The following is a 24,956-nucleotide window of genomic DNA, read 5'->3' as shown; positions in this document are numbered from 1 at the left end:
GCTCCCCTGAGCAGAGTGTTTCGGTCCTTCTGCCTGCTCTGCTCCCTGCTCTGGCTCTGGTGAATTCTCTCACCCTCCCGTGCTTCTGACTGTACCCAGTGCATGTATAAACCAAAAACAAACAAACAAATAATAAATAAATAAGACATGCCTCTAGAAAATTAAAAAAAAAAAAAAAAAAACCCCACAAAAGTCTGTTATTTTTATGGAGTCTGAAAAATTTACTGGAAAACTCTCTTTATTCAATCCTGACCTCAAAAACAGGACTCTAATTATTTGGTCCACTGAAAACATACAAATACTTAACCCTTATTTAAAGCTTGTTCTTCTAACCCTTCCATCCTTTAACCTCTGGCATGAGGTCATGTCATGATGTCACAATTCATCTCCTGCTTCAACTTTGTGAGAATTTCTTGAGCTGCTTCTTAGATTCCCTCACTTTTTGCATCTTGGAGGTCTGGCAGGATTCATGGTCTCACTTCTGAATGCGGTGAGGTAGGGTTGCTGTGCATTTTGCGCTTGATTTTACTTCCTTTGGCTAAAGGTGAACACTTAATGAGTGAAATTCAGAGAATCTTCCTCTTTCCTTTGACTTTTCAAGGAGTATGTTTCTGGGTTTGGTATCTCTCACAGGGGTAGTTAGATTTCTGTTCTGTGACAATCAAAATTTACAGCACAGGAGATTTGGGAGTGATTATTTGCATTTCAGAAGTTTTCCCTCTGTGGCAGCCAGGGAAGACCCTCCAGGGCCCTGATTTACCCTGTTTTGTTTTTGTTGTTGTTTGTTTGTTTTGAGTGCAGGACCAGCTACATCATTTACAGTGCAAAATGAAAATGCAGGTCCTCTCGTTTGTAAATTATTATGAATTTCAAGATGGCTATAGCAGAGTGTTAGGCAGCAGGGCCCCCTGTGAGGCTGATACCTTCCAGAACCAGGACTTTACATACTGTCTGGACACTTAGCCCAGGCAGCCAATCCTAGTTGCAAAGCAGGAGTAGTGAAAACCCTTAGAATTTTGTACACCTGGGTTAGAGGCCTAGCTCTTTGTGGTATCTTTTGGCGGGGAAAAGTACATGAAGAGGAGGACACAGGAGTTTATTAGGTCACTAAGGGTATCTTAATTTTTTAGTTATGGAGAGCAGGAACCAACACTTCAACATCCCACGTAAGTGCTGAAACTAGTACTTTGTACCTATTTTTTTATTGGTATATAATTCGCATGATAAAATTAACCTTTCAAAATTGTACAGTCCAGCTTTCTATTATATTCACAAAGTTATGCAACCATCACCGCTAGCTAATTCTACATTTTCATCTCCCAAGGGAAATCCCATATCCATTAACAGTCGCTTTCCTTCCCCTCCTGCCTTAGCCTCTGACAATGACTAATCTTCTTTCTCTCCCTATGAATTTGCCCATTCTAGACATTTCATATAAATGGAATAATGCAGTATGTAGTGTTTTATTTCTGACTTCTTTCATTTAGCACGATATTTTTAAGGTTCATTCATTTTTAAGCTGTGCATCAATCAGTACTTCATTCCTTTCCATAGCTGAATAATATTCCATTGTGTGGATATTCCACATTTTATTTATTTATCCATCCATCGATAGACATTTGAGTTGTTTCCACCTTTTGGCTATTGGGAATACTACTGCTCTAATGTACATCTATGTATAAATAAATATACACTATATATACACTATATATAAATACACTATATATAAATAAATATATCCAAGTTTACATCTGTATATTAGTTTTTGTGAGAACCTGTTTCAGTACTTTGGAGGCCACACCAAGAAGTAGAATTACTGGGTCTTATTGTAAATCTGTTGAACTTTTTGAGGATCTGTCAAACTCTTTTCCAAAGCAGTTACACTAGTTTACATTCCTACCAGCAGTGTATGCAGGTTCCAACTTCCCCTCATCCTAACCAACGCTTTTTGTTATCTGCCTTTTTATTATAACCATCCATCCTAGTGAGCATGAAGTAGTGGTTTTGATTTGCATTTCCCTGAGCATTAATGATATTGAGCATCTTTTCATGTACTCATGACCATTTTCATATCTTCTTTGGAGAAATGGCTACTTAGATCCTTTGCCCATTAAAAAATTGGGTCATTTGTCTTCTTGTTGTTGAGTTGCAGGAGGGCTTTAGTTATTATGGATGTTAGATTTTTTTTTTTTTTAAATAAGGCATTTTGACTTTTTTTTTTAAAGATCTATTTATTTATTTATTTATTTACACAAGCACTGGGGTACAGTCAGAAGCGCAGGAGGGTGAGAGAATTCACCAGAGCCAGAGCGGAGAGCAGAACAGGCAGACTGACGAAGTACACTGCTGAGGGGAGCAGGAGAGGTCTGTGTGCCATGTGGGACCCTCACCCGGTGGCCGGGGATCGAACCGGCGCTGCAGAGGCTGTGGGCAGCTTCTCAACCCAGCGCTCAACCGCTGCACCACCAGGGAGGCCCTGGATGTTAGATCTTTATCAGATATATGATTTGTGAATATTTTCTTCTATACTGAAGGTTGTCTTTCACTTTTTTGACAGTGCCCTTTGAAGCACATTTTTAATTTTGAGGAATCCACTTTTGTTGCTTGTAAAATCTAAAAAACTCCTAATTTACCTTTATAAAAATTTACTACTACATTTTTTTTCTAAGAGTTTTATATCTTTAGCTCTTACATTTAGGCCTCTGATACATTTTGAGTTAATTTTTGTACATGGGAGGTAGTGAGCATATAATTTTAATTCCCACTTAGCCTCTTAATAAGCTCTTTGGTAAGTTCTTGATCTTCACTAAGTTTCAATTTACTCATTGTAAAATGGGGATAGACCTCAACCATAAGGTCATAGTGAGTGTGGAAGGTAAAGAGAAACTGCACTTAGCACAGTGCTTGAAGCATCCTAACTGCTTATTATATGTGGTAGTTTGTCGTGTTATAACATAAGCAATGAGAGAATGCATTCAGAGTGGAGGTGCCAGAAAGATGGGCAGTATTTCTTTGAAGGTTTCTCCCTTCTTTGAAGGGAGAGGGGGATTATTTGGTCTGTTTGGAAGAGGGATTGGTATGGGACTGACTGCCCAGGTAGACCCTTTCCTCACCAAATCCTCTAAGAATTGGTAACCATTCTAATTCCCGGTCCCCATTCCAGAACATCTGAAAGGAGTCCCTTTACAGAATCTGCACTCATACCAATTTTTCCAGAGGCGTGCTTAATTTTGTAAGGCAGTGGTGTGGGTGACGGTGGGTGCGCCTGCATCTCCACCTTTGGCCTGCAGGGGGCGGCCGCGGAGCCGGGGCGGTCACGGCGGCTGCGCAGAGCCCACCTCAACCCCAACCCGGGCTGCCCCGGTCGGATCTGCTGGGCTCAGCTGACTGCCGGGAGGACGGAAGAGGCGGTACGCAGGTAGAGCCGGGCGTCTCCTGGCTGGGCCGGCGAATGACGGTGAGGGGACCCGGGGCAAATGCTGAGGGCGGAACTTTGGGACCCGGTCAGGCGGGGCGGCCGGAAGGTACGGTGGGGACTGCGCTCCGGGTGCGCGAGGCAGAGAAGGGCGGCCGGGCCGGGACTGCTCAGTGGGCCTTAGCCCCCCGGACTCGGGACGGGGCGCCCCTAACCCGGCCCGGCTAAGCACCCCCAGGGCGCACGGAGGAGGAAGGGGAAGGTACGGGGCCTGCTCCTTCGGGACGCCCTGGGCGGGCCCACACCTCCCTGGTGCGCACAGCGCCCTCTGCGTCCCTGCGCCGGGGCTGTAGCGAGGCCTAGCCTGCCCGGGTTGCGGGGGAGCCGCACGCCGTGTGGCGGGCGGTGGAGACTACGGCGCGGGTTTTCTGACCCCTGCGCCAGGGCCGACTTCAGAACCTGGACTGAGTCCAGGGCGCGAGTCCGCACGGCGGGGACTGGAAGAATGAGTAGGATTTTCCCCGGCCCGAGGGATCCCCGGCGGAGGAGGGCCTCCCCTACTGGTGTAGCGGTTTCCGGTTTGCCAGAATTAATATTAAATTTGAATTATCTCGTCTCATGGCGCCAGGGTTTGCTATCGTTCTCGTGTTACAGATGTAGAAATAGGGTGGTCTGAACTCAGATTAGCTGTATTATCGTGGGCCAAAACAGGACCTATACTGTCATTTTTCTTGTCTGTGTAATGGAAATAGTAAAAGGACTTGTTTCATGGGATTGTGGGAATGCAACTGGAGTTAATGCGTTTAAAAGGTTTAGCACAGGGCCTCCCTGGTGGCACAGGAGGTTGAGCGCAGCTCTATGAAGCTGTCCGCAGCCTCTGCAGCGCGTTTGATCCCTGCGAGAATCCCACTTGGCGCGGCAGACCTCTCCTGTCTCGCCCACTGCTCCCCTCAGCAGTGTATTTCAGTCAGTCTGCCTGTTCTTTTCCCCACTCTGTCTCCGGTGAATCCTCTCACCCCCCGCAACTCTGGCCTGTACCCCAGTTCTTGTATGCATGAATAACTTTTTTTTTTTTTTTAAAGGTTTAGCACATTGCCTGACACGGTGAGAACTTACTAAATGTTAATGTTCTTGAAGTTATTGTGACCACCAGCCCAGCCTCCCGCTTCTAGTGATTACTGAACCTTATGCTTCTGGTCCCCTCTTTAGCACACTGCATCTTACCCCAATTCAGTTCTCATTTTTCCGGTGTCTAAAGCATGGCACTACAATACAGAGATGCAAAACACTTGATCCTCACTTTAAAAAATTAATGCAGTCTGGTTGGAGGGGAAGTGCAAGTTCATAAACTACTGTAGTGCAAGGTGGATGTAACATATAATAGGAAAGCTATAGTAAATTTTGCTGGGTTTTTAAAGACATGTCAATTTGGAAAACTCTACATGGGATAGGAACTTTAGGGGTAAGTGTTGAGGGCTGAGTGGGTAGAATCAGAAGGAAATAGAGGTCATTGAACATCAGCTGAGACTAGAACATGTAGATTGTTGATGGGAAACACTGCTTGGAGTAGGTTCTCAATCCTGGCTGCAATTAGAATAACTTGGAGAGCTGGAAAGATACTTATTCCTGATTTAATTGTTCTGGAATATCATTTGGGCATTGGAATTTTAAAGGCAGCTCCTCAACAGATTTTATTTATTTTAAAGGTTTTATTTATTTTTATTTTTGTGTAGAAGAACTGGCGTGTAGGCTAGAGGTGGGGAGGTAAGAGGATTCACCAGAGACAGAATGCGGAGCAGAACAGACATATCTACTGAAATCTACTGCTAAGGGGAGCAGTGAGAGAAACAGGAGACATCCTTGGCAGATTTCAATGTGCAGACAAGATAGAGAACAGTAATCAAAACCAGAAAACTATTATGTGAATTCATCTCTTATCCCATAACTAACTGTTTAAACCGGAAGTAATAACACCAAAATGTAATTACGTTATCACCTTTCACTACTGATAAAATTGTTCAAGATTAAAGTAATGGAAAGAGATTAAACTTAGTAAAAAGTAGATGCTCACTAAAATCTAAATTGATTGAGAATTTCAATTTTAGCTTATTTGGGGGTTATATATCTGAGAATCTGGTTTTATTTTTTTTTTATTTTTTAAAGATTTATTTATTCATGCATACAAGAACTGGGTATAGGCCAGATGCACGGGAGGGTGAGAGGATTCGCCAGAGACAGAGCGGGGAACAGAACAGGCAGACGGACTGAAATACACTGTTGAGGGGAGCAGTGGACGAGACCGGGCAAGACAGGAGAGATCTGCTGCGCCATGTGAGAGTCTCGCCAACCAGCTGGGATCGAACCAGCACTGTAGAGGCTGTGTTCAGCTTCACAGCGCTGCGCTCAACCGCCTGCGCCACCAGGGGAGGCCCTGAGAATCTGGTTTTAAAATGATAGTTTCATGTAACATTTTTGCTTATAGATTTAGGGTGTTCATAGAACTCTCCATACCCACCTATGGGTCACCTTTCTCTTCCCCCATCATCCAGTTAAGAATACTGGATGTAAAGCAATTAGAATGGGCCTAAAAAGTTTGTGTGTGCATGTTCTTTTTTTGTTATGTTTTAAATATCCTGTTATCCTTAAATTAACCTGACATTGAGCATCACTGACAGGATTAATTCATTAGCAGGCAAGAGGAAAAACTTGAGGGGCATAAGAAAGGAAGGAGTAGAAGAGGAAAGGAAAAATGAAAACAAACCCAAGAAAGTGTTTATTATGGGGTGTGGTAGGTTGTCTCCTCCAATGACGTAGTGGTTCTCCTCAGCTCCTCCCAGGGCTGAAGACAGTCAGATAAGGTCTGCCTCATTGCTGGGAACACTAAATGTTCCTTTACCTGTGTGGCTCAATTCAACTGTCCCAGGAGAGTAATATACAGCTGTAGATTAGGATTTACTCTGTGTTAGGAAGTCTTTTACCTCCATTACAATAGTGGAAATTCAGAATTTAAATTGGAAGAGGGTCCTAACACCATCTTTTGTTTTTTTTTTTCTGCAGATGGCAGGATTTCTATAGTATATCTAGTATGAGTTCCATATCTTGGCCTCTTATCCAACTTCTGCAGTCACATCTCCACCGCCTAGAGAATAAATGGGATTTGCATGAATTCTAAACTCTCAACTGAAGTACAGACTGCATTGTTAATATCAAGTATCACTTTCTTCTGGTTGTTATTAACAGGTATTAATTCACCTCAAGTAGAACATGTTATTGTGTTTTAGGGATGCAGTTTAAGTAGAACCATTATCATCTAGAAACTTATTTTTTTGAAAATGGAATCCTTTTAAGTAGATTTGTCTAAATTTTGTAGTGTTTCCTTTTATGATGTGATAAACTGTCCTAGCTTTTCAGTTGTATACTATTGAATTAATATTTTAGTTGAAAGGAGCATGTTTGCAAGTGCAATTACAGTGCAAGATTTTCATTGATGGAGTAATTTTTATGTTTTACTGAAGTAATTTTCATAGATTATAATTTTTTTCATATTTCCACTATCTGAAATTGTGATGCATCTCTTAGTCACTGTGAAAAGCATTGTTGCATACGTTAATTTTAGCATATTTTCATCCTTAGTATTACCTAAGATAATGGTAAATCTTTTTTTTAAGATTTATTTTTTTTCATTTATGCATACAAGAACTGGGGTGTAGGTCAGAGGTGCAGGAGGGTGACAGGATTCACCAGAGACAGTGGGGAGCAGAACAGGCAGATCTACTGAAATACACTGCTAAGGGGAGCAGTGGGTGAGACAGTAAAGGTCTGCTGCTCCACTCCTGGGCAGGGATCAAACTCATGCTGCAGCAGCTGGCTATAGTTTGATAGTGCTGAGACTTTAATCCCTGTGTCACCAGGGAAGCCCAATTATGGTAAATCTTAAAAATGATTTGTCAGGGCCTCCCCTGGTGACACAGCAGTTGAGTGTTGGGCTGCGAAGCTGCCTACAGGCACTGCAGCGTGGGTTTGATCTCCGGCCGATGGCGAGGGTCCCACATGGTGCGCAGACCTCTCCTGCCGCCCGCTACTTCCCTCAGCAGTGTATTTCGTCAGGACTGCCTGTTCTGTTCCCCACTCTGGCTCTAGTGAACCCTCTCACCCTCCTGCGCTTCTGACTGTACCCAGTGCTTGTATAAATAAATCTTTAAAAAAAATTGATTCGTCAAAAGTTGGTGTTACAAAAGTTTAATGCTATTTTACTGCTTCCTCAGTTAATCTAACTCTTATGTGGTATCTATTCCTGTAACATTATCTAGAATAGGGTGTTCTCAACTGAAAGCAATTTTCCCCTCCCATCCCTGATCCCAGGAAATTTGGCCAGTCTGAAGATATTTTTAATTGTCAAAATTCTGGAGGGAAAGTGACACTTATGACATGTAGTAGGCTCAAGCCAGGAATGTTGTTATACTTCCTGTAATTCAGAAGACACCTTCCCACATCAAAGAATTATTTGCTCTGAAATATCAGTACTGAGATTGAGAAAACCTGCCCTGGAAATTCCTGTGGATTTTTAAAATTCATTTGTTTTTAAGAAGTATATCAAATATACCTTGACTCTTTGTGAATAAGGCATTTTGCTAGGTTTAGCACACAAGTCAAAGTAATTCATGATATGTTCTTTAATTTTTGTTGGCCTTTCTTCTCCTAACTTAGTCATACGTAACTGATAAAGTTAGCTCTATAATCATCCTTTTTAAAAGTTACTTCTGCAAAGCTACTAGAATACTGGATATGCTTGTCATTTCTTGTTTAGCAGAAAAGTGAAAATACTGATTAATCTCTTGAGGTGTTTTTCTTTTTTTCGGTATCACTATACTTTCCCAAACTCTGTGCCTGTTCTAGTCTGAACTCACTTGAATGGTTGTCTTTAGCTCCTCAGAAAATTAAATGTCGTCTGAAGACCGAGAAGCTCAGGAGGATGAATTGCTGGCTCTGGCGAGTATTTATGATGGAGATGAATTTAGAAAAGCAGAGTCTGTCCAAGGTGGAGAAACCAGGATCTACTTGGACTTGCCACAAAATTTTAAGATATTTGTGAGCGGTTAGTTAATATTCTCTCTCTCTCTCTCTCTCTCTCTCTCTTTTAAAGTTAATATTCTCTTAAATAGGCTTTTTAAAATAAAGATTATTCACAATTTCTACCCTAAATTATTTATCATTGTGTTTATAAGCATCAGAATAGATGATGGTATTATGGATTGAATGTATATTTCTGTTTTAATTGAAAATTGGAATGGGAGGGGCAAACAGTTTCCAATTCAATTCTATCTTTTGACCTCTGAATTGGATATTATCCAACATATTTCACGCATCCTAATTTTCTTCTGACTAGTAGTGGGTAGTTTATCAACCATGAGTCATTGGTTATCAAGTAGGGATGATAGAAGGAAAAAAATGAAACAAAGTATGTGAAAACACTTGGAAAGTTTTAAAGTACCATGGTGGTTGTTAATATTATTTGGTTTCCAAAATCTTTTCAACTACCATGACAACATGACACGTGTTGTTACTCTGTGAAACTGCTTCTTTTCATATAGTCACAGATGATTTTGATGCATACTTTCTCAAAATTTTTCTACTATAAAGGCATTGTGATCTACTGTAAAGTACATGTGATCATTTAAAATGAAATTTTGATTGTGAGAGTGTTTTGTGCTGCTTTTTGGCCTCAAGCCTAAGATCATTGTGTTGGCACAAGTTCTCCCAGCTATGATTCATGGGTAGTTGGCACATACTGGTCTAAGTAGGTCATGGCTCTTTGATAGAAATAAACATCCTTTTCTCTAAATTGTGTCTTTAATCATCTACTGTAAAACAAGAAATGAAACATTGTGTGTTACTTGCTTGTTAGTGATAGGAATTGTACTCAAAGGTGTATACAAGAATAAGTTGTGTATCTTCATTATAAATTTCATGGTGCTTTGTAGATTTTTCAGGGACTTAGATATTTTTTAAGGTGGCCACTATATGAAGTTAAAATTAGGAAAGAGAAAGTGCTTTGGGGGAGGGTTTTTATACCCTCAACTAAAGCATTAAATCTTTGTTGAGCACTGCTCAACAGTATAGACACTCAAGTATTGACCAACTGATCCTTTCTAATCTTTGTTTTTGGTTCAGGCAATTCAAATGAGTGTCTCCAGAATAGTGGCTTTGAATACACCATTTGCTTTCTGCCTCCACTTGTGCTGAACTTTGAACTGCCACCAGATTATCCATCCTCCTCCCCACCTTCATTCACACTTAGTGGCAAATGGCTGTCACCAACTCAGGTTAGACCCGAAACTTAATTTCTCCTATCCGTTTTTAGAAACTTAAAAAAATCATCTTTAATTGAAGACTACCTTGATGATCTTAAATTCAGTGCATGAAGAACAAATGGCTTTGATTTTGTAATTTTTTCCCCTTCCATCATGATTCCTAATGTTAATGAATTGAAAATGTCTGGTATTTTAGAAAGGAATGGCAATGATTAAAACAGTTAATCATTATGGATTGTAACAGGAGTAATTTTTTTAATTAAGTATGTTGTTTCTGTTGTCTTACTATTTTCCCATTTAATCTGTATTGTAATGGAGACAATAAGGCCCTCATTACTTTCCCTAGTGCTGGTATTCCTTTTTTTCCCCCTTAGTTTTCTATCCATCCCTTAAATGAAAGATTTCATTTAGGAGGACAAAAATTCAGCTAATGTAGTTGTAATAAAATTCTTCAGTAAACATAGGTAATTTCATTTTTAGACATTGTATGTTAATAACATAATTCTTGGCTAGTCTTGCGTAGATGTAAATGCACACATAGAAACGTATATGATTCCTGTGGGTATCTCATTAAGGCTTGATATCTTATATTACAAGCCTTCATTTCCTCTGTGATATATATTCTTTTCTAGTAAAAACCTCAACTTCTTGATTGAGACATAAATATGACTTGGAGCTAATACAAAGCATTCTGTGGTAGATAATGGATCGATAGCAGCTACTTTTCTAGATGTCATGATGAAGATTGATAGTCTGATGTATATTAAGACAAAAGCTGTCAGTTACTTGACCTCAAGGAATGGCTTGTCAGTTTTCCCTTTGTGATTGTGTAATTTTCATACCCCCTCCCACTAAAAGATCACATCTAATCTTTTAGATGAGAGTGTTATAAAATTGAACTTAAAAACAATTAAACTTTAAAAAGGAACAATGATGTAGAATTAAAAGGAATATTGCCTCAGATTTTAATATCTGTGCAATAGGCAGTACATGCAAGACAATAGATTATTTGCTCAAAAATTGATATCACGACTTTGACATATAGGTCATTGGTAGTTGACTGAATTATTTAGATACTTATAATTCTAGAGAACTCGACTCTACACGCACACACTCATACATGCACAAAATAAGGACAGGCTAACTGGGAGTATGGTTGCAATTTCAGATTATATAGCCAAATAGCATTAACTTCATCCTGGCTTTTGAGGGTTTGAGCAGAGGAGTTGTTCATTATTTTATGTTACACTTCTAAAATTATAGTACAATTCTCTTATCAAATAAATTTTTGTGCATATAATTGACATTTTAATTTGTCTTTTGTTCCTTCTGGTTCTATTCTTGTTCATTGCTGGGCCTTGATTCCTCAGCATTATGCATTTCACTTGTTGATAGTGAAGCTGAAACCTGGACCTGTGTTTCACTGAATTGGAATTGGTAGAAAGAAGGGATTTTGTAGTTTAATTTTGTAGTATTTTCTACTTCCCAGTACATACGCAGTCTTTTGTTCTTTTCTTCTAAGCATATCCTCCTCCCTTAGATTTATGTCTATCCCAGCCACCTCTTTTGAGAAGAGACTGGAGAAGAAAAGAGGATGGAGAAGAATGATTTCTTCATTGGACTTAGTGGCTCAAACAGCACTCAGAGCTTCCCCTTTAATGTTTATTTCATTTTACACATTGCAGCAGGTTTCTGAAAGTCATGGTTGATATAAGCATGAATATGGGGAAAGCCTTCATTGTCCAATCTTGAACTGCTCAATAAGTGTGTAAAGTTCATGTCTGTGTGGGGCTTAGTGAATAGTACTGTACACACACAAGGAATAGAAAAGTGATCCCTTTTCATATGTTATTTAAATTTATAAAATTTGTTTGCATTAGAAAGGTTTTTTTCCCCCTTGAGGTTTACCTTTAAAAAAAAAAAGCTGCTTGGGCCTCCCCGGTGGCGCAGCGGTTGAGCGCTGGGTTGCGAAGCTGCCCGCTGCGATCCGGCTGCTCCCTGGCCACCGGAGGAGGGTCCCACAAGGCGCGCAGACCTCTCCTGCTGCCCGCTGCTCCCCTCAGCAGTGTACTTCGGTCCTTTTGCTTGCTCTGCTCCCCGCTCTGGCTCTGGTGAATTCTCTCACCCTCCCGCGCTTCTGACTGTACCCAGTGCTTGTATAAACAAACAAACAAACAAACAAACAAATAAATAATACATGCCTCTTATAAAAAAAAAAAGTTGCTTATTCCTAAGCTCTACTTACATGAATTTTACATTTCTAATGGAAAATCCTCATATTTGTCCTTCAAATTGAACAAACCCCTCTAAGAATGTAGATGTGTGATTTATTGATATAACATTAGTTAACAACACTATTATTTCTCACCTCAGCAACTATATATCACACCACACGCACCACCAAATGTCCAGTCATCATCCATCTCCAACCAGTTGGTCCCCTCTACCCCTTCCCTCCCTTTCCTTTCTCTATGGTAACCACCATTCTTGAACAGATCACTTTTAAAGAGGAAAAGTCAAAATAGTTTAAACTTGGTTGCTTAGCTTTGAGAGTGTGAACTTTCCTCTGGCAGCCAAACCATGTTAAGCAATTGTTATCATGTCCAGGTTCAATAAGAGTCTGCTTCCCTCCATTAAACCAGTATCTGGTGCAAGCCCAGACTGCTTAATTAAAAACTGCTTGGCAATTTGAATAGTGAGGACTCGTTAGTGATTCTTTCACATGAACTGATTTTTTGATAGGATTGAAAGAGTTTGTTTTAAAATTTTGATGGTATTTTTAAACTGCTTTTTCTCTCAGCATTATTACAGGGTATCTATAAGGCTGGCACTCCAAAGAAATATAAATATTTAATTTTAGAACTAGATCTCTTATATGAAATAGGTAATACTAAAACAAGGAGCAAATAAAGAACAGAACAAAGTCTTCCTTTTCAGTTCATGTAAACCTGGTTGTATATCTTCTGGCATTTTGCCCTTTCTCTCATTTTCATACTTCTTTTAACTTCTGACTTTGTATTCTGTGTGACTTATGTTAACAAGTGCTATGATAAAGAGCATTGGTGCTGTTTTGCAGCACACTATGTCACAGCAGTGAAAAAATCACGTTGGACAGTATAAGGGCCTAAGTTATAAGTTATAAAGATTTCAAGGGATATCAGGAGTTGACTGCAACATTATCTTTCCAAACTCATCAGCATCCTTAATGTGTTTTCTTCTAGCTCTCTGCTCTCTGCAAGCACTTAGACAACCTGTGGGAAGAACATCGTGGCAGCGTGGTCCTGTTTGCCTGGATGCAGTTTCTTAAGGAAGAGACCCTGGCATACTTGAATATTGCCTCTCCTTTTGAGCTCAAGATGAGTTCTCAGACAAAAGTGCAGAGAAGGACCACACAAACTTCGTCCAATACAGAGCTAGATTTTGGAGGAGCTGCTGGATCTGACATAGACCAAGAAGAAATTGTAGATGAGAGAGCTGTGCAGGATGTGGAATCATTGTCAAGTCTGATCCAGGAAATCTTAGACTTTGATCAAGCTCAGCAGATAAAATGCTTTAATAGTAAAGTGTTCACGTGCAATATCTGTTTCTGTGAGAAGCTGGGTAGTGAATGCATGAACTTCTTGGAGTGTAGGCATGCATACTGCAAAGCTTGTCTGAAGGACTACTTTGAAATCCAGATCAAAGATGGCCAAGTTCAATGCCTCAATTGCCCAGAACCCAAGTGCCCTTCAGTGGCCACCCCTGGTCAGGTAATTCTACTCTGCTGAAAACGGACTCCTAAGTCTCTTTCAGAGAGGGAACCATCATCTCAGAAAGTTCCTTGATAGGACTCATTGGCACAGTCTAGACTTTGGAGCCAACCCCGCAAGTTATTTTACTCTTATCAAGAATGCCATGGTCTTTCTTTGCTAGCTAAGCAGGTGGTTAAGTAAATGCTTCCTTTTATTGGCTTTTGAATGGGTGGTTCTATGCAGGGGTGAATGATAAAGTAATTCTGGTCATTTACTTCATATATCTGCTAGGATTCCATCAACTTGAGTAATCACTAGCCTGTCTGTATATGGCTAGGATCTGAAGGGGATAGCCTTGGGATTGAATCATTTGTAGACTTTGACATAGGTCCATGTACTCAGATTAAAAAACAAATCAACTTTATTAAAGCATAAACATCTAAAGTATACCGTTTGCTTAGTTTTGACGAATTCATAGACCCATGTAACCACAGATCTTAGTCAAGATGCAGACTTGCCATACTTGATTTTGACGTGAGATAGAGTTACTTTATGAGCATCTGGTTTGCACCAGCATACTTAACGATCTCAGGATCAGAATTTGTTGGAGAATTGTCAGACCTCTGTGTTTTATATTTCTGTTCAGGTCAAAGAGCTAGTGGAGGCAGACTTATTTGCCCGTTATGACCGCCTTCTTCTCCAGTCTACCTTGGACCTGATGGCAGATGTGGTGTACTGCCCCCGCCCATTTTGCCAGTTGCCTGTGATGCAGGAACCTGGTTGTACCATGGGCATCTGTTCCAGCTGCAATTTTGCCTTCTGTACCTTGTGCAGATTGACCTACCATGGGGTCTCTCCATGTAAGGTGACTGCAGGTAAGTTGTAACTGTGAACTCAGTTCCCCTATATCTTACTCCTACACCTCCTCCTCAAAGATGAAAAAGCCTGATTACTTCAATTTGGAAGTGAAGTGAATGGAAACTTCAACAGATATTTTTATATCAGTTACTGACCTGGACTGTGGGATATAGCAGTGATGCATTTTCCTCATGGAACTTGTATTCTGAGGCAGGGGGGCGAAGGAGATAGGCAAAGAAAATAAGAATATTAGATGGTAGTAAGTACTAAAGGAGAAAATTAAAGCAGGTATAAGATATGAAATGTTCTGAGGGAAAGGGTATTGGGATTTCACTTAGGGAAACCAGAGGGAGCCTGACTGGAAAACTAGTTAGAGTAAAACTTAAACAAAGGAAAGAAGCCATGCAGGTATCGGGGAACATTTCAGGAACAGGCTGGCAAGACAGTATTTGTCCATGAACAAGGAATAATAGTGATCTGGTTGACAAGTGCAGAGCATCTAAGCTGCCACTCTTGTTTCCATGGCACAGATGTCCTGTCAGTCATCAAGTGAGCCCAAGAGAAGGCTCAGAATCTTCCCGAACATTTTAGAAAGCCACACTTTTTTAAAAAGATTTATTTATTCATTTATGCACAGAAAAACTGGGATGTAGGCCAAAAGTGCAGGGGGTGAGGGCATCCCCTGGTGGCACGGGTGGTAGAGTGCAGCGCTGTGAAGCTGTCTGCAGCCTATGCAGTGCCAGTTCAATCCCGGCTGGCTGGCCGGCGAGGGTCCCACATGGCACAGCAGACCTCTCCTGTCTCGCCCGCTGCTCCTCTCAGCAGTGTATTTCGTCGGTCTGCCTGTTCTGTTCCCCACTCTGTCTCTGGTGAATCTTCTCACCCTCCTGTGCATTGGCCTATATCCCGGTTCTTGTACAAATCTTTAAAAAAAAAAAAAGTTCAGGGGGTGGGAAGGAGTCACCAGACAGAGTGAGGAGCAGAACAGGCAGATCTGAAGTACACTGCTAAGAGGAGCAGCAGGCAAGATAGGGGAGGTCTGCTGCACCATATGTGGGTTTGCTCTCTAGTGGGGGATTGAACTCAGACTGCAGCACAGTGCAGCTGCGGTGATAGCATGACAGTGCTGAGATTTAACCCCTACACCACCAGGGAGGCCCCAGAAAGTCACCTGTTTGTCATTTCTGATGTAGATAGGATTAAGAAATCAGACTCAATTGAATTGGGCTTGGTGACTTAGTTTTTCATAGACTAATAAGAATGATGGTAGTAGCTCTTCCTAGGTCATTGTAAGGATGAAGTAAACTCTTGTGCTACTCAGAGTTATATTTGTCTGTGGCAAGATAAATATAGAATTGAGAGTTAGGGTTAGAAACTATTAGTTATTTCATAGAGTGATTTTGTTAGTCAAATCCAATAAGTCAAATCTAAGTCCTGTATTTTTAGTTTTCATCCATTTTTCTAATAATTAATTTGATTTTGTTTTGTAAAATATTGTCCCTTGGCGGGGGTGGGGGTGGGGGTGTGGACTTTCTTCATAGGTAGTTTGAGAACAATGGGCTAATACATATAAAATGCAAAATGATATTTTTAAATACAAATATTTTTGTTACACAGTTACAAATTGCTAGTGTTAGCAAAGTGTTATTTTTCTCCCCTGAGTGGAGAATGAGTATATCCTTGTAGTTGCCTAAAATATAATCTTATAGTGAGTTTGAGCAGATGGGATGGAGAACTCACTGGAGTGTAATATAAACCCCGCTGTAGACTTTTGTAATCTTACCATTGAGAGGCTGCAGTACATTTCAGGTATTTCACAGCATTTGTGGACGAAATTGAAGATAGGCTTGGGGACTTAGCAAATTTGGGCATCTCTCTTTGTATATACATCTATTTCTGTGTATTAATAAGTACTAGATGTTGCCATGGAAGATACATGAAATGCTGTTATCATTTTGAGAACATAAGAGCAATAGTCTTTGTCCTTAAGATGTCTAGAAACACAAAAATGAGTTACTAAAGGGATAAAAATGACAGACTAAAAAGACACATATCTGCTACATCTAAGTAGAGCTGATGGAGCCATGGGAAGGCACAGCACAGAGAAAGGATTCACATGCGAAGGAAAGAATGCCTCCCTGGTGGCGCAGCGGTTGAGCACTGGGTTGCGAAGCTGCCCACAGCCTCTACAGCGGTGGTTTGATGCCCGGCCACGGGCAGACCTCTCCTGTTGCCCGCTGCTCCCCTCTGGCTCTGATGAATTCTCTCACCCTCCCACGCTTCTGACTGTGCCCAGTGCTTGCATAAATAAATAAATAAATCTTTAAAAAAAAAAAAAGAATGTAGATAGGATTGTGTGCCAGATGTCCAGTGTATAAAGAAGACAGATCTCTATCTAATACGAGAAAGTAAACTAATAAAACAGCAAGAATAATAAAACACTGTTGAAATAAGTCTTTAATTGTATTGAAAATTTTAAGTAATAGAATTGTGATCAAAAGCCTTTTGTCTGCAAACAAAGCATTTGGGAATGGCTGTCTATTCCATGTGTTAACTAATAGTGCAATAGCCAGGTTGAAGAGTGTCAAGGGGCAAAAGGTCACAGGAGGAACTTTTCAGTGCCTGTGAGTGGAAAATTTTATTCACTTATAAATAAAATTTTATTCACTTATTTTTTAAAAAATACAGAATTAAACAGTCTTTGCCTTTAAAGGTGCTTCTGTTTGATAATGATATTGTTCATTATCAAATGGTGAATGATGCTGACTTAGTAGAAAATCTGTGGCTGTTTCAACTTTTGTGTCTTTTAGATAAGTCATTTTTTAACTGTGTACTACTAGTAACACAAAAATGCCAACATTAGTACATCAAAGTCAAAGGAAAATGATAAACTATTATTTCACTACCTTTAGCAAATTCAACTTTTTTTTTTAAACATTTATTTATTTATTTATTTTAAGAGGCATGTATTTTTATTTATTTGTTTGTTTGTTTTATTTATACATGCACTGGGCACAGTCAGAAGCGCGGGAGGGTGAGAGAATTCACCAGAGCCAGAGCAGGGAGCAGAGCAGGCAGAAGAACCGAAGTACATTGCTGAGGGGAGCAGCGGGCGGCAGGAGAGGTCTGCGCGCCATGCGGGACCCTCCTCAGGTGGCCGGGGAGCAGCCGGGGATCGAACCCGCACCACAGAGGCCGCGGGCAGCTTCTCAACCCAGTGCTCAACCGCTGCGCCACCGGGGAGGCCCTAGCAAATTCAACTTTTCTAGTTGATGGATTTCTTTCCATCCTTGTCACTCGTGTGTGTAATTTTTTTTTTTTTTTAAGATTCGTTTTTATTTATTTATGCCTACAAGAACTGGGTACGGCAGGGTGAGAGGATTCACCAGAGACAGAGTGGGGAGGAGGACAGGCAGATCTACTGAAATACACTGGTGAGGGGGGCAGTGGGCGAGACAGGAGAGGTCTCCTGCGCCATGTAGGTTAGCTCCCTGGCTGGGGATCAAGGCAGTGGCTGGCAATGGCTTGATAGCACTGAGACTTTAACCCCTGAACTATCAGGGAGGCCCTTTGTGTGTAATTTTTGCCTAATTATAACATAAGTACACTTTTTCTTATAATGAATATTTTATTTGGGTTGTAGTCATCCTAATTATAAGTTTTTAATAACCGAATATTATGTCATCAAATAACTCTTGCACATAATTAGTCCCTTGTACATTTAATTTGCTTGCCATTGTTATAAGCATCTCTATGTGTATGACTTTATTATTTCCTTATGATAAGGCCCTAGGAATAGCATCATTGAATAGTCAAAGGTTATGGCATTTTTAAATGGCTTTTAGTGATTGTTGCAAACTTGTATAAAAATTTTCCATTTCATTTTCTAGAGAAATTAATAGACTTACGAAATGAGTACCTGCAAGCAGATGAGGCCAATAAAAGATTCTTGGAAAAGAGGTATGGTAAGAGGGTGATTCAGAAGGCACTGGAAGAGATGGAAAGTAAGGAGTGGCTGGAAAAGAACTCAAAGAGCTGCCCTTGTTGTGGGACTCACATAGAGGTAAAGTTTGGGTAAGACTTACAGGCAAATAGACTTACAAGCTAGTTATGATTGTCTCAGTAAGCCTTTGAATTTTATGACTAGTTAAGGAAACACATTTTGGTATATATTAAACCATCTTATTTGGAAGATGCAAATTCACTACTATTATTGACCTTAAATGTATGTAGACTTTTCAGCATGTTTTCATACACTGATAATTGTTATTACTTTATATCCACCTCAAAATAGAGTTGGTTATGAGGATAATGTACTGGCACTACAGTGGACTCTTAACTCATCTGTGTGGCTAAAATAAGCAAACAAAAAGAAAAGAAAAGAAACGAAAAAGATCCTGCCTGACTTCTCAGAACTATTTATCCTGAAATTTAACACACTTATTTAAAAATTATACAAACAGACATTTTCCCGATCTGACAAATGTTTGAGCCAAAATAGACAGATACGGGCCTCCTTGGTGACACAAAGGGTTAAGATGCAACCTATGAAGCTATCCTCAGCCACTGCAGCATGAATTCAGTCCCCATCCAGGGAGCTACCCACATGGTGCAGCAGACCTCTCCTGACTTGCCCACTGCTCCCCTCAGCATTGTATCTCAGTCAGTCCATATGTTCTGTTCCCCACTTTCTCTGGTGAATCCTCTCACTCCCACACCTCTGGCCTGTACCCCAATTCTTGTATGCATAAATAAATCTTTAAAAAAAACCAAAATAGACACATATATCTATAGCTTCTTGACAAAGTCTTAATATGTTTCAAAATAGAAATATATCTTTGCATTGGATCCTACTGGTCCAATCCATTTCATCTGAACTGAACCTGGTAGCAATTCCCCAGTTACTACATTAAGGAACCAGCATTCTATTTAACAACTTCTGCCGTGACTCAGCCCTGTGAGGAATGGAATGTTCACTTATATTTATATAGAAAGTTTAAAGCCACACTGATTCCAAACATTTTATTTTTATTTTTTTTAAGGTTTATTTATTTATTTATACAAGAACCGGGGTACAGACCAGATGCACGGGAGGGAGAGAGGATTCACCAGAGACAGTGGGGAACAGAACAGGCAGACCGAGAAAATACTGCTGAAAGGAGCAGCAAGCGCAACAGGAGAGGTCTGCCGTGCCATGTGGGACCCTTGCCAGCCAGCTGGGATCAAACTTGCGCTGCAGAGGCTGCAGACAGCTTCACAGCGGGACGCTCAACCACCTGCGCCACCAGGGGAGGCCCTCCAAACATTTTAATAATTATTTCACTACATGTTCCACTCACAATATACATGTTTGGTGTTTATCTACCATTTTATCAGAAGAAATTTTGCTAAGCAGCTAGTTGTAGGAATACCTGCTAAATATTTTCTATATTTTACCTGTAATGCAAAAGAATAGGCACTTCATAGTTGTCAGTGTGTTACCTGTAGATCTCAATCCTGCATGAGAGAAGGGAGAAGACTGGGAGAATGTTGTACTGAATCTTTTTGGCAGATGCATTTCTGTTGTTCAGACTTTCATATTTTTCTATCTTTCCCACCAGAAATTAGATGGATGTAACAAGATGACCTGTACTAGCTGTAAGCAGTATTTTTGCTGGATTTGCATGGGTTCTCTTTCTAGAGCGAACCCTTACAAACATTTCACTGATCCTGCTTCCCAATGTTTTAACCGGTAGGTACACACAGAATCCCCTAAGCTCATTAGCAGTTTTTGGTACTTAATATACAGAAATCCAGTGTTTTACTTAAGTACTTTGGCTTATTTAGAGAATTCTTTTACAGTATTTTCCTACATGTGTGAATTTTTATGTTTTCTTGAAAATGAGTTTTATGATAAAAAGACACTATCTGGAAATTTGACTATATTTCTATCCTCCTCAACTTTTTAGAGTGAAAAATTTCAAACATACAGAAAAGTTGAGAGAATCGGTCTATGAATAGAGGGATCCTTCCACCAAAATTAGCAATTGATGATATTTTGCCATATTTGTTCTCGAACATTATGCTGAAACACTTAATCCTAAATTGGAGATAAGGTGTTTTTTTGTTTGTTTGTTTTTTGTTGTTTTTGTGTTTTTTTTTTTTTTTTTTTTTTTTTTTTTGTGGGACCCTCGCCGGTGGCCAGGGATCGAACCGGCGCTGCAGAGGCTGTGGGCAGCCTCGCAACCCAGCACTCAACTGCTGCGCCACCAAGGGGAGGCCCAAGATAAGGTGTTTTTTCACTCATTACTTTTAGGTGTCTCCTAAGATAAGAAATTCTTCTACATAAAAAAGAATATTTATTGATAATGTCATACTGACATTTAATGACCATATTTAAAACTTCCCAGTTATCCATAAAACAGCGTTTAAAGCTGTTCTCTTGAAACAGAATATAATCAAGCTGGGTCTTTGTATTTGGTTCTCTCCCTTTATCTCTTAATATAGAAAAATTGCCACCCCTTCCCCCCCTTTTTTTGTCATTGAGGAGAACATTGACTTTTTGAAGGGGTGAGGCTAGTTGTCCTATATGTCTTACCTTCTAGAGTTTTGTTTCTCCATGGTGTCTTTGGCTTTTTACTCCCACCTCTCTATTTCCTGTAAACTGGAAGTTAGATCTAGACTTGATTTAGGGTAACATGTGACAAGAATACTTCATATTGTGTAACATCAGATCTATAATGTCAGACTGTCCCACTATTGGTATGTGCTCACTATCACTTGCTCCGCTGTAAAGTTAAGTTTTCTTTTTTTATTATTAATAAGTAATCTCTGGGGTGATTCCTTGGCACAATGTGAATATCTTGTGCTCCCAGAACTTCAATTTCAGGGTCAGTTGATCATCTTTGTCAAGTTAATAGATATCTATCTATAAAATACCTGCAGTCATTGGTGCATTGGTGCATCTGCATATGAACCACTGGAAATCTAGTGTTGCAAATTGCTTAAATTGTAGGTAACATAAGGGAAGCAGGACAGGTTGGCAAATACAAAACATTCTGCAAATATAAAACATTCTACAAATGGAGACTGCAAGGACTATGAAGATAATGGAGTGAATAGCCATAAAAGAGTTAGAGTGCCTTGAAAGAGTTTAACGTCTTCTGGATTGTCAAGCTTAGCTTATTCTGCATATTGTACACATTGAGTATTACTTTCATGATACCCACCTCCTATTATTGTTTACCCCTCATCCTGGAGAGTTTATATCCTAAAAGGGCTATTTTTACCAACTCTAAGGCAACTTGTTCAGAAGGACCTATATTTCAGCACCCTTCAGTGGAATGACTAAAGGAAAGAAAAAGATATACAAACAGGTTATCAGAAGAGTGCAGGAAGTATTTTGAGAGAAGGGAAGAAATTACATTTCATTTTCTTCTAAGTGCATAAAAGTTACCTTACTTTATGCTTCCACAGGTTGTTCCATGCTGTGGATGTTAATGGAGATATTTGGGAAGATGAGATTGAAGATTAATTGACTCCTACTGCTCAAGATGTGGAAGCAGAATGGTTTGCCCTAGTCTTTTGTTGAGTACACAAAGTAACTGCAGGATATTTAGGGTCCCATTCATTTATTCTTCCTATGTAGAAGATACGGAAGAACAAGGTTTATATTTTCCACGTGGTACTACTGATTAAGGCACATTTACTCATTTTTCAATGTAACAAAATTGAAAAAAATTATAAACCAAAGGTTCAGAAAATGTAAACTAGAGAATATTAAATTACAATGTGCCAGAATCTCTGATAGTTAAAAATGCAATATTTATTTTATTACTCAAACTTTAGGTCAGGAGAGGGATCAAGAGTTGAACTTAAAGATCTCTTTATTTCTGAGAAGCAACCCTCTTAAGACATTATGTAGGAGTCCCCTCAGTAGTACTACTTATAACTGGGGTGGATAGAAGCCCTATTAAAATTGTACTGAGAGCCTGATCTTACTGTTACATTCCTTCCAATCTAAATTTTTGCTAAATTAGTCCTCCAGAAGGAGCCCTTTACTCTATAACTGGATGACCCATTGTCATTTTGATCTATTGCTTTTCAGAATAGAAATTTGTAGATAACTTAAAAACTATTTTTAATACCACAGACACTGTGGGTCACCTGATATTTATTAGGTGGTTTTGAGCCAAATCTAGAATTTAATGATACTGACACAGAAGGATTTCAACTCTTTTCAACTTTCCTGGGCAGTAGAGCCTAGATTCAAAGTAATTATCTTTGCTACTTTTGTTCTCTGTTGTCTCCCTGGCCCTGCCTTCCTTTGGTAAGGACAATTTTAATATTAACTCCAGCAGCTCAAATTTTTATTTCTTCTGCTGGAATAGGAAAAAGCCTGATATAGTCCCAAAGTGAACAAGCTGAACTGTCTTTATCTGCTTTTTGAACACCACACCACTGTAATTCCAGTACTAACTTTCTGAATTCTTTGTGTAAGTCTTCTCTAATGAGTTGTGGGGAATTTGACTTCTCCCCCTTTTTTGCCAGAGCAGTGTTTGAGGGTATAATTTTGGCTTGATACCTAGATTCTTATTTCTAGGCTTTGTTGGCTTTTTGAAAATTGTCTTTCCATGTGATTTTGGTGAGTGGCCTGATAACAAAATAAGATTTTTTGGAAAAAGAGGACAGAGAACTTCAGCTACAGCTGTGAATATGTTCTTTTTTTTCCATACCTTGTCATTGAATACTGGGAAATCACTTTTAACTATTTAATGTGTGTATCCAAAGAGTCAGCAAGGACTGTTTCTGGATTGTCAATGAGAATGCTTAATCTTGAAAATAAAAATAATTTAAAAACTGTCTTATAATTAGAGGAGAGTTGCTATTTGTTGTTTATCTAGGGCAACTAATCACATTTAAAAACTATCTGATACATAAACACATAAAGTGAGAAGAAAGAAGTTAGGGAACAACACCTTTTACCTGGGCTTATGACTGAACTTAAGTTTAGTTCCCATATTTTGTTTACACCACATAGTTTCATGAACTTCCATTCAACACATTTTATCTATAAACTAAAGTTAATTATAAGAATAAATGGAAGAAATGGAAATTAAAATCATTACTTTCTTTACCCTTGAGAAGAGTGTTTCTGTGAACAGGAGTTTAATTCTCAGTTTTTTAATCTCAACTTCTCAGCTCTTTAGTGCATGGGTTAGTAAATATTTATTAGGGATTATTTTATTTGAGGATATTGTGCATTATGATGACATAGTGGAGATAGGACAGAAGCCTTTAAATGCAGTTTCATGAGAGAAATGGGAGGGGTTTTCTCTATAATTTTAAAAAACATGACTGGTGGTTAGTCTCAAAATGTAGTTTATCTGAGTGTTCCTTTCATAGTTCCAAAATCTTCACCCTTAGTATTAACAAAGACAATAGGACTTGTGAAGTCTTATTTTTGAGGCCTGAATTATGAGCTACTTTTAGGATGGAATAGCTTTGACTTTGAGTGAAACAAAACATTGGGGTATCCCCCTTAAGGCCCTTTGAAATAAGTTTTTGGGAGTTTGGGTATATCAAGTATATGATAGAATAGAGTTTTATACCATATTGTGAAGGCTTTTTTTACAAGTGGGCTGAGATTTGTCTTAAGTTGATGTGGACCTGTGAGGTTCACTGTGTCACTTGATTTTATATAAAAGCTTTGAATCTAGAACTGATAAATGGGAAAAGCTACATTAATAACTTTTAAAGTCAAAATAGAGGTTTAATTTTTAAGCTTGTGATTGAAGTAACATAAGGATCTGCTTTTGTCAAGACTTTTTTTTTAAATAAAGATTTATTTATTTTTATACAAGAACCGGGTTACAGGCCAGATGCGCGGGAGGATGAGAGGGAGACAGAGCGGGGAACAGAACAGGCAGACTGATGAAATACACTGCTGAGGGGAGCATTGGCCGAGACAGGAGAGGTCTGCTGCGCCATGTAGGATTCTTACAGGCTGGCCTGGATTGAGCCCACACTGCAGAGGCTGAGACAACTTCACAGTGCAGCGCTCAACCGCCTGCGTCACCAGGGAGGCCCTGCTTTTGCCAAGACTTTTTGCATCTGTATTCATCAACAATATTGGTCTATAATTTACTTTTTTGTGATGTTCTTATCAGGTTTTGGTATTGGGTAATGCTAGCCTCATAAAATGAGTTTGGCTGTTCCTTTCTCTTCAATATTTTGGAAGGCTTTGCAAAAACTACCTATTAAATCTTCTTTGAATGCTTGTAGAATTTACTGGTCAAGCTCAATGGTCCTAGATTTTTTGTTTTGGAGTAGTTTTAGATTTACAGAAAAATTATGAAGATCATATATAGAGGTCCCATATACCCCAACCCATCTCTCATACTATTAACATCTGACATTGATGTGATGTTATTATTAGCTGCAGTCCATAGTTTATTTAAATTTCCTTGTTTTTTCCTAATGGCCTTTATCTTTTCTGGGACGCCATCCAGGATAAACCACACACTACATTTGGGCCTCTTGTCTCCATAGGCTGTCACAGTTATCCCATCTATTTTTACTGTTAATATTACATGAAATTCCATTAGATCTTGAGACTCCTGCATTGGTCAGAAACTGAAAAATTTATTTTGAAAACTAATG

General features: G+C 39.5%; 1 protein-coding gene across 5 annotated transcripts; it reads left to right on the top strand.

The window, feature by feature from the left end:
* The first annotated feature begins 435 nt into the window (after positions 1–435).
* On the top strand, positions 436–23,450 carry RNF14 (ring finger protein 14). 5 transcript variants are annotated; one of them, XM_037509058.2, is made up of 9 exons: positions 436–495; positions 6,473–6,655; positions 8,341–8,510; positions 9,587–9,738; positions 12,948–13,475; positions 14,104–14,332; positions 18,206–18,378; positions 19,916–20,046; positions 21,771–23,448. In XM_037509058.2, exons 3-9 carry the CDS (start codon positions 8,357–8,359, stop codon positions 21,826–21,828), a joined length of 1,425 nt encoding a protein of 474 aa, XP_037364955.1. In that variant the 5' UTR covers positions 436–495; positions 6,473–6,655; positions 8,341–8,356; the 3' UTR covers positions 21,829–23,448. The 5 variants fall into 5 exon arrangements, with proteins under 5 accessions (XP_037364955.1, XP_037364957.1, XP_037364953.1 ...); XM_037509056.2 differs by lacking the exon at positions 436–495 and adding an exon at positions 3,338–3,457; XM_037509059.2 differs by lacking the exon at positions 436–495 and adding an exon at positions 3,503–3,524.
* The last annotated feature ends 1,506 nt before the right edge of the window (positions 23,451–24,956 follow it).

The sequence above is a fragment of the Talpa occidentalis genome, unplaced genomic scaffold (assembly GCF_014898055.3).
Source record: "Talpa occidentalis isolate TD23 unplaced genomic scaffold, MPIMG_talOcc4v2.1 talOcc4.13, whole genome shotgun sequence".
Taxonomy (NCBI): domain Eukaryota; kingdom Metazoa; phylum Chordata; class Mammalia; order Eulipotyphla; family Talpidae; genus Talpa; species Talpa occidentalis.
Note: the sequence above shows the minus strand (reverse complement) of the source record. Positions and strands in the feature narration are given on the sequence as shown.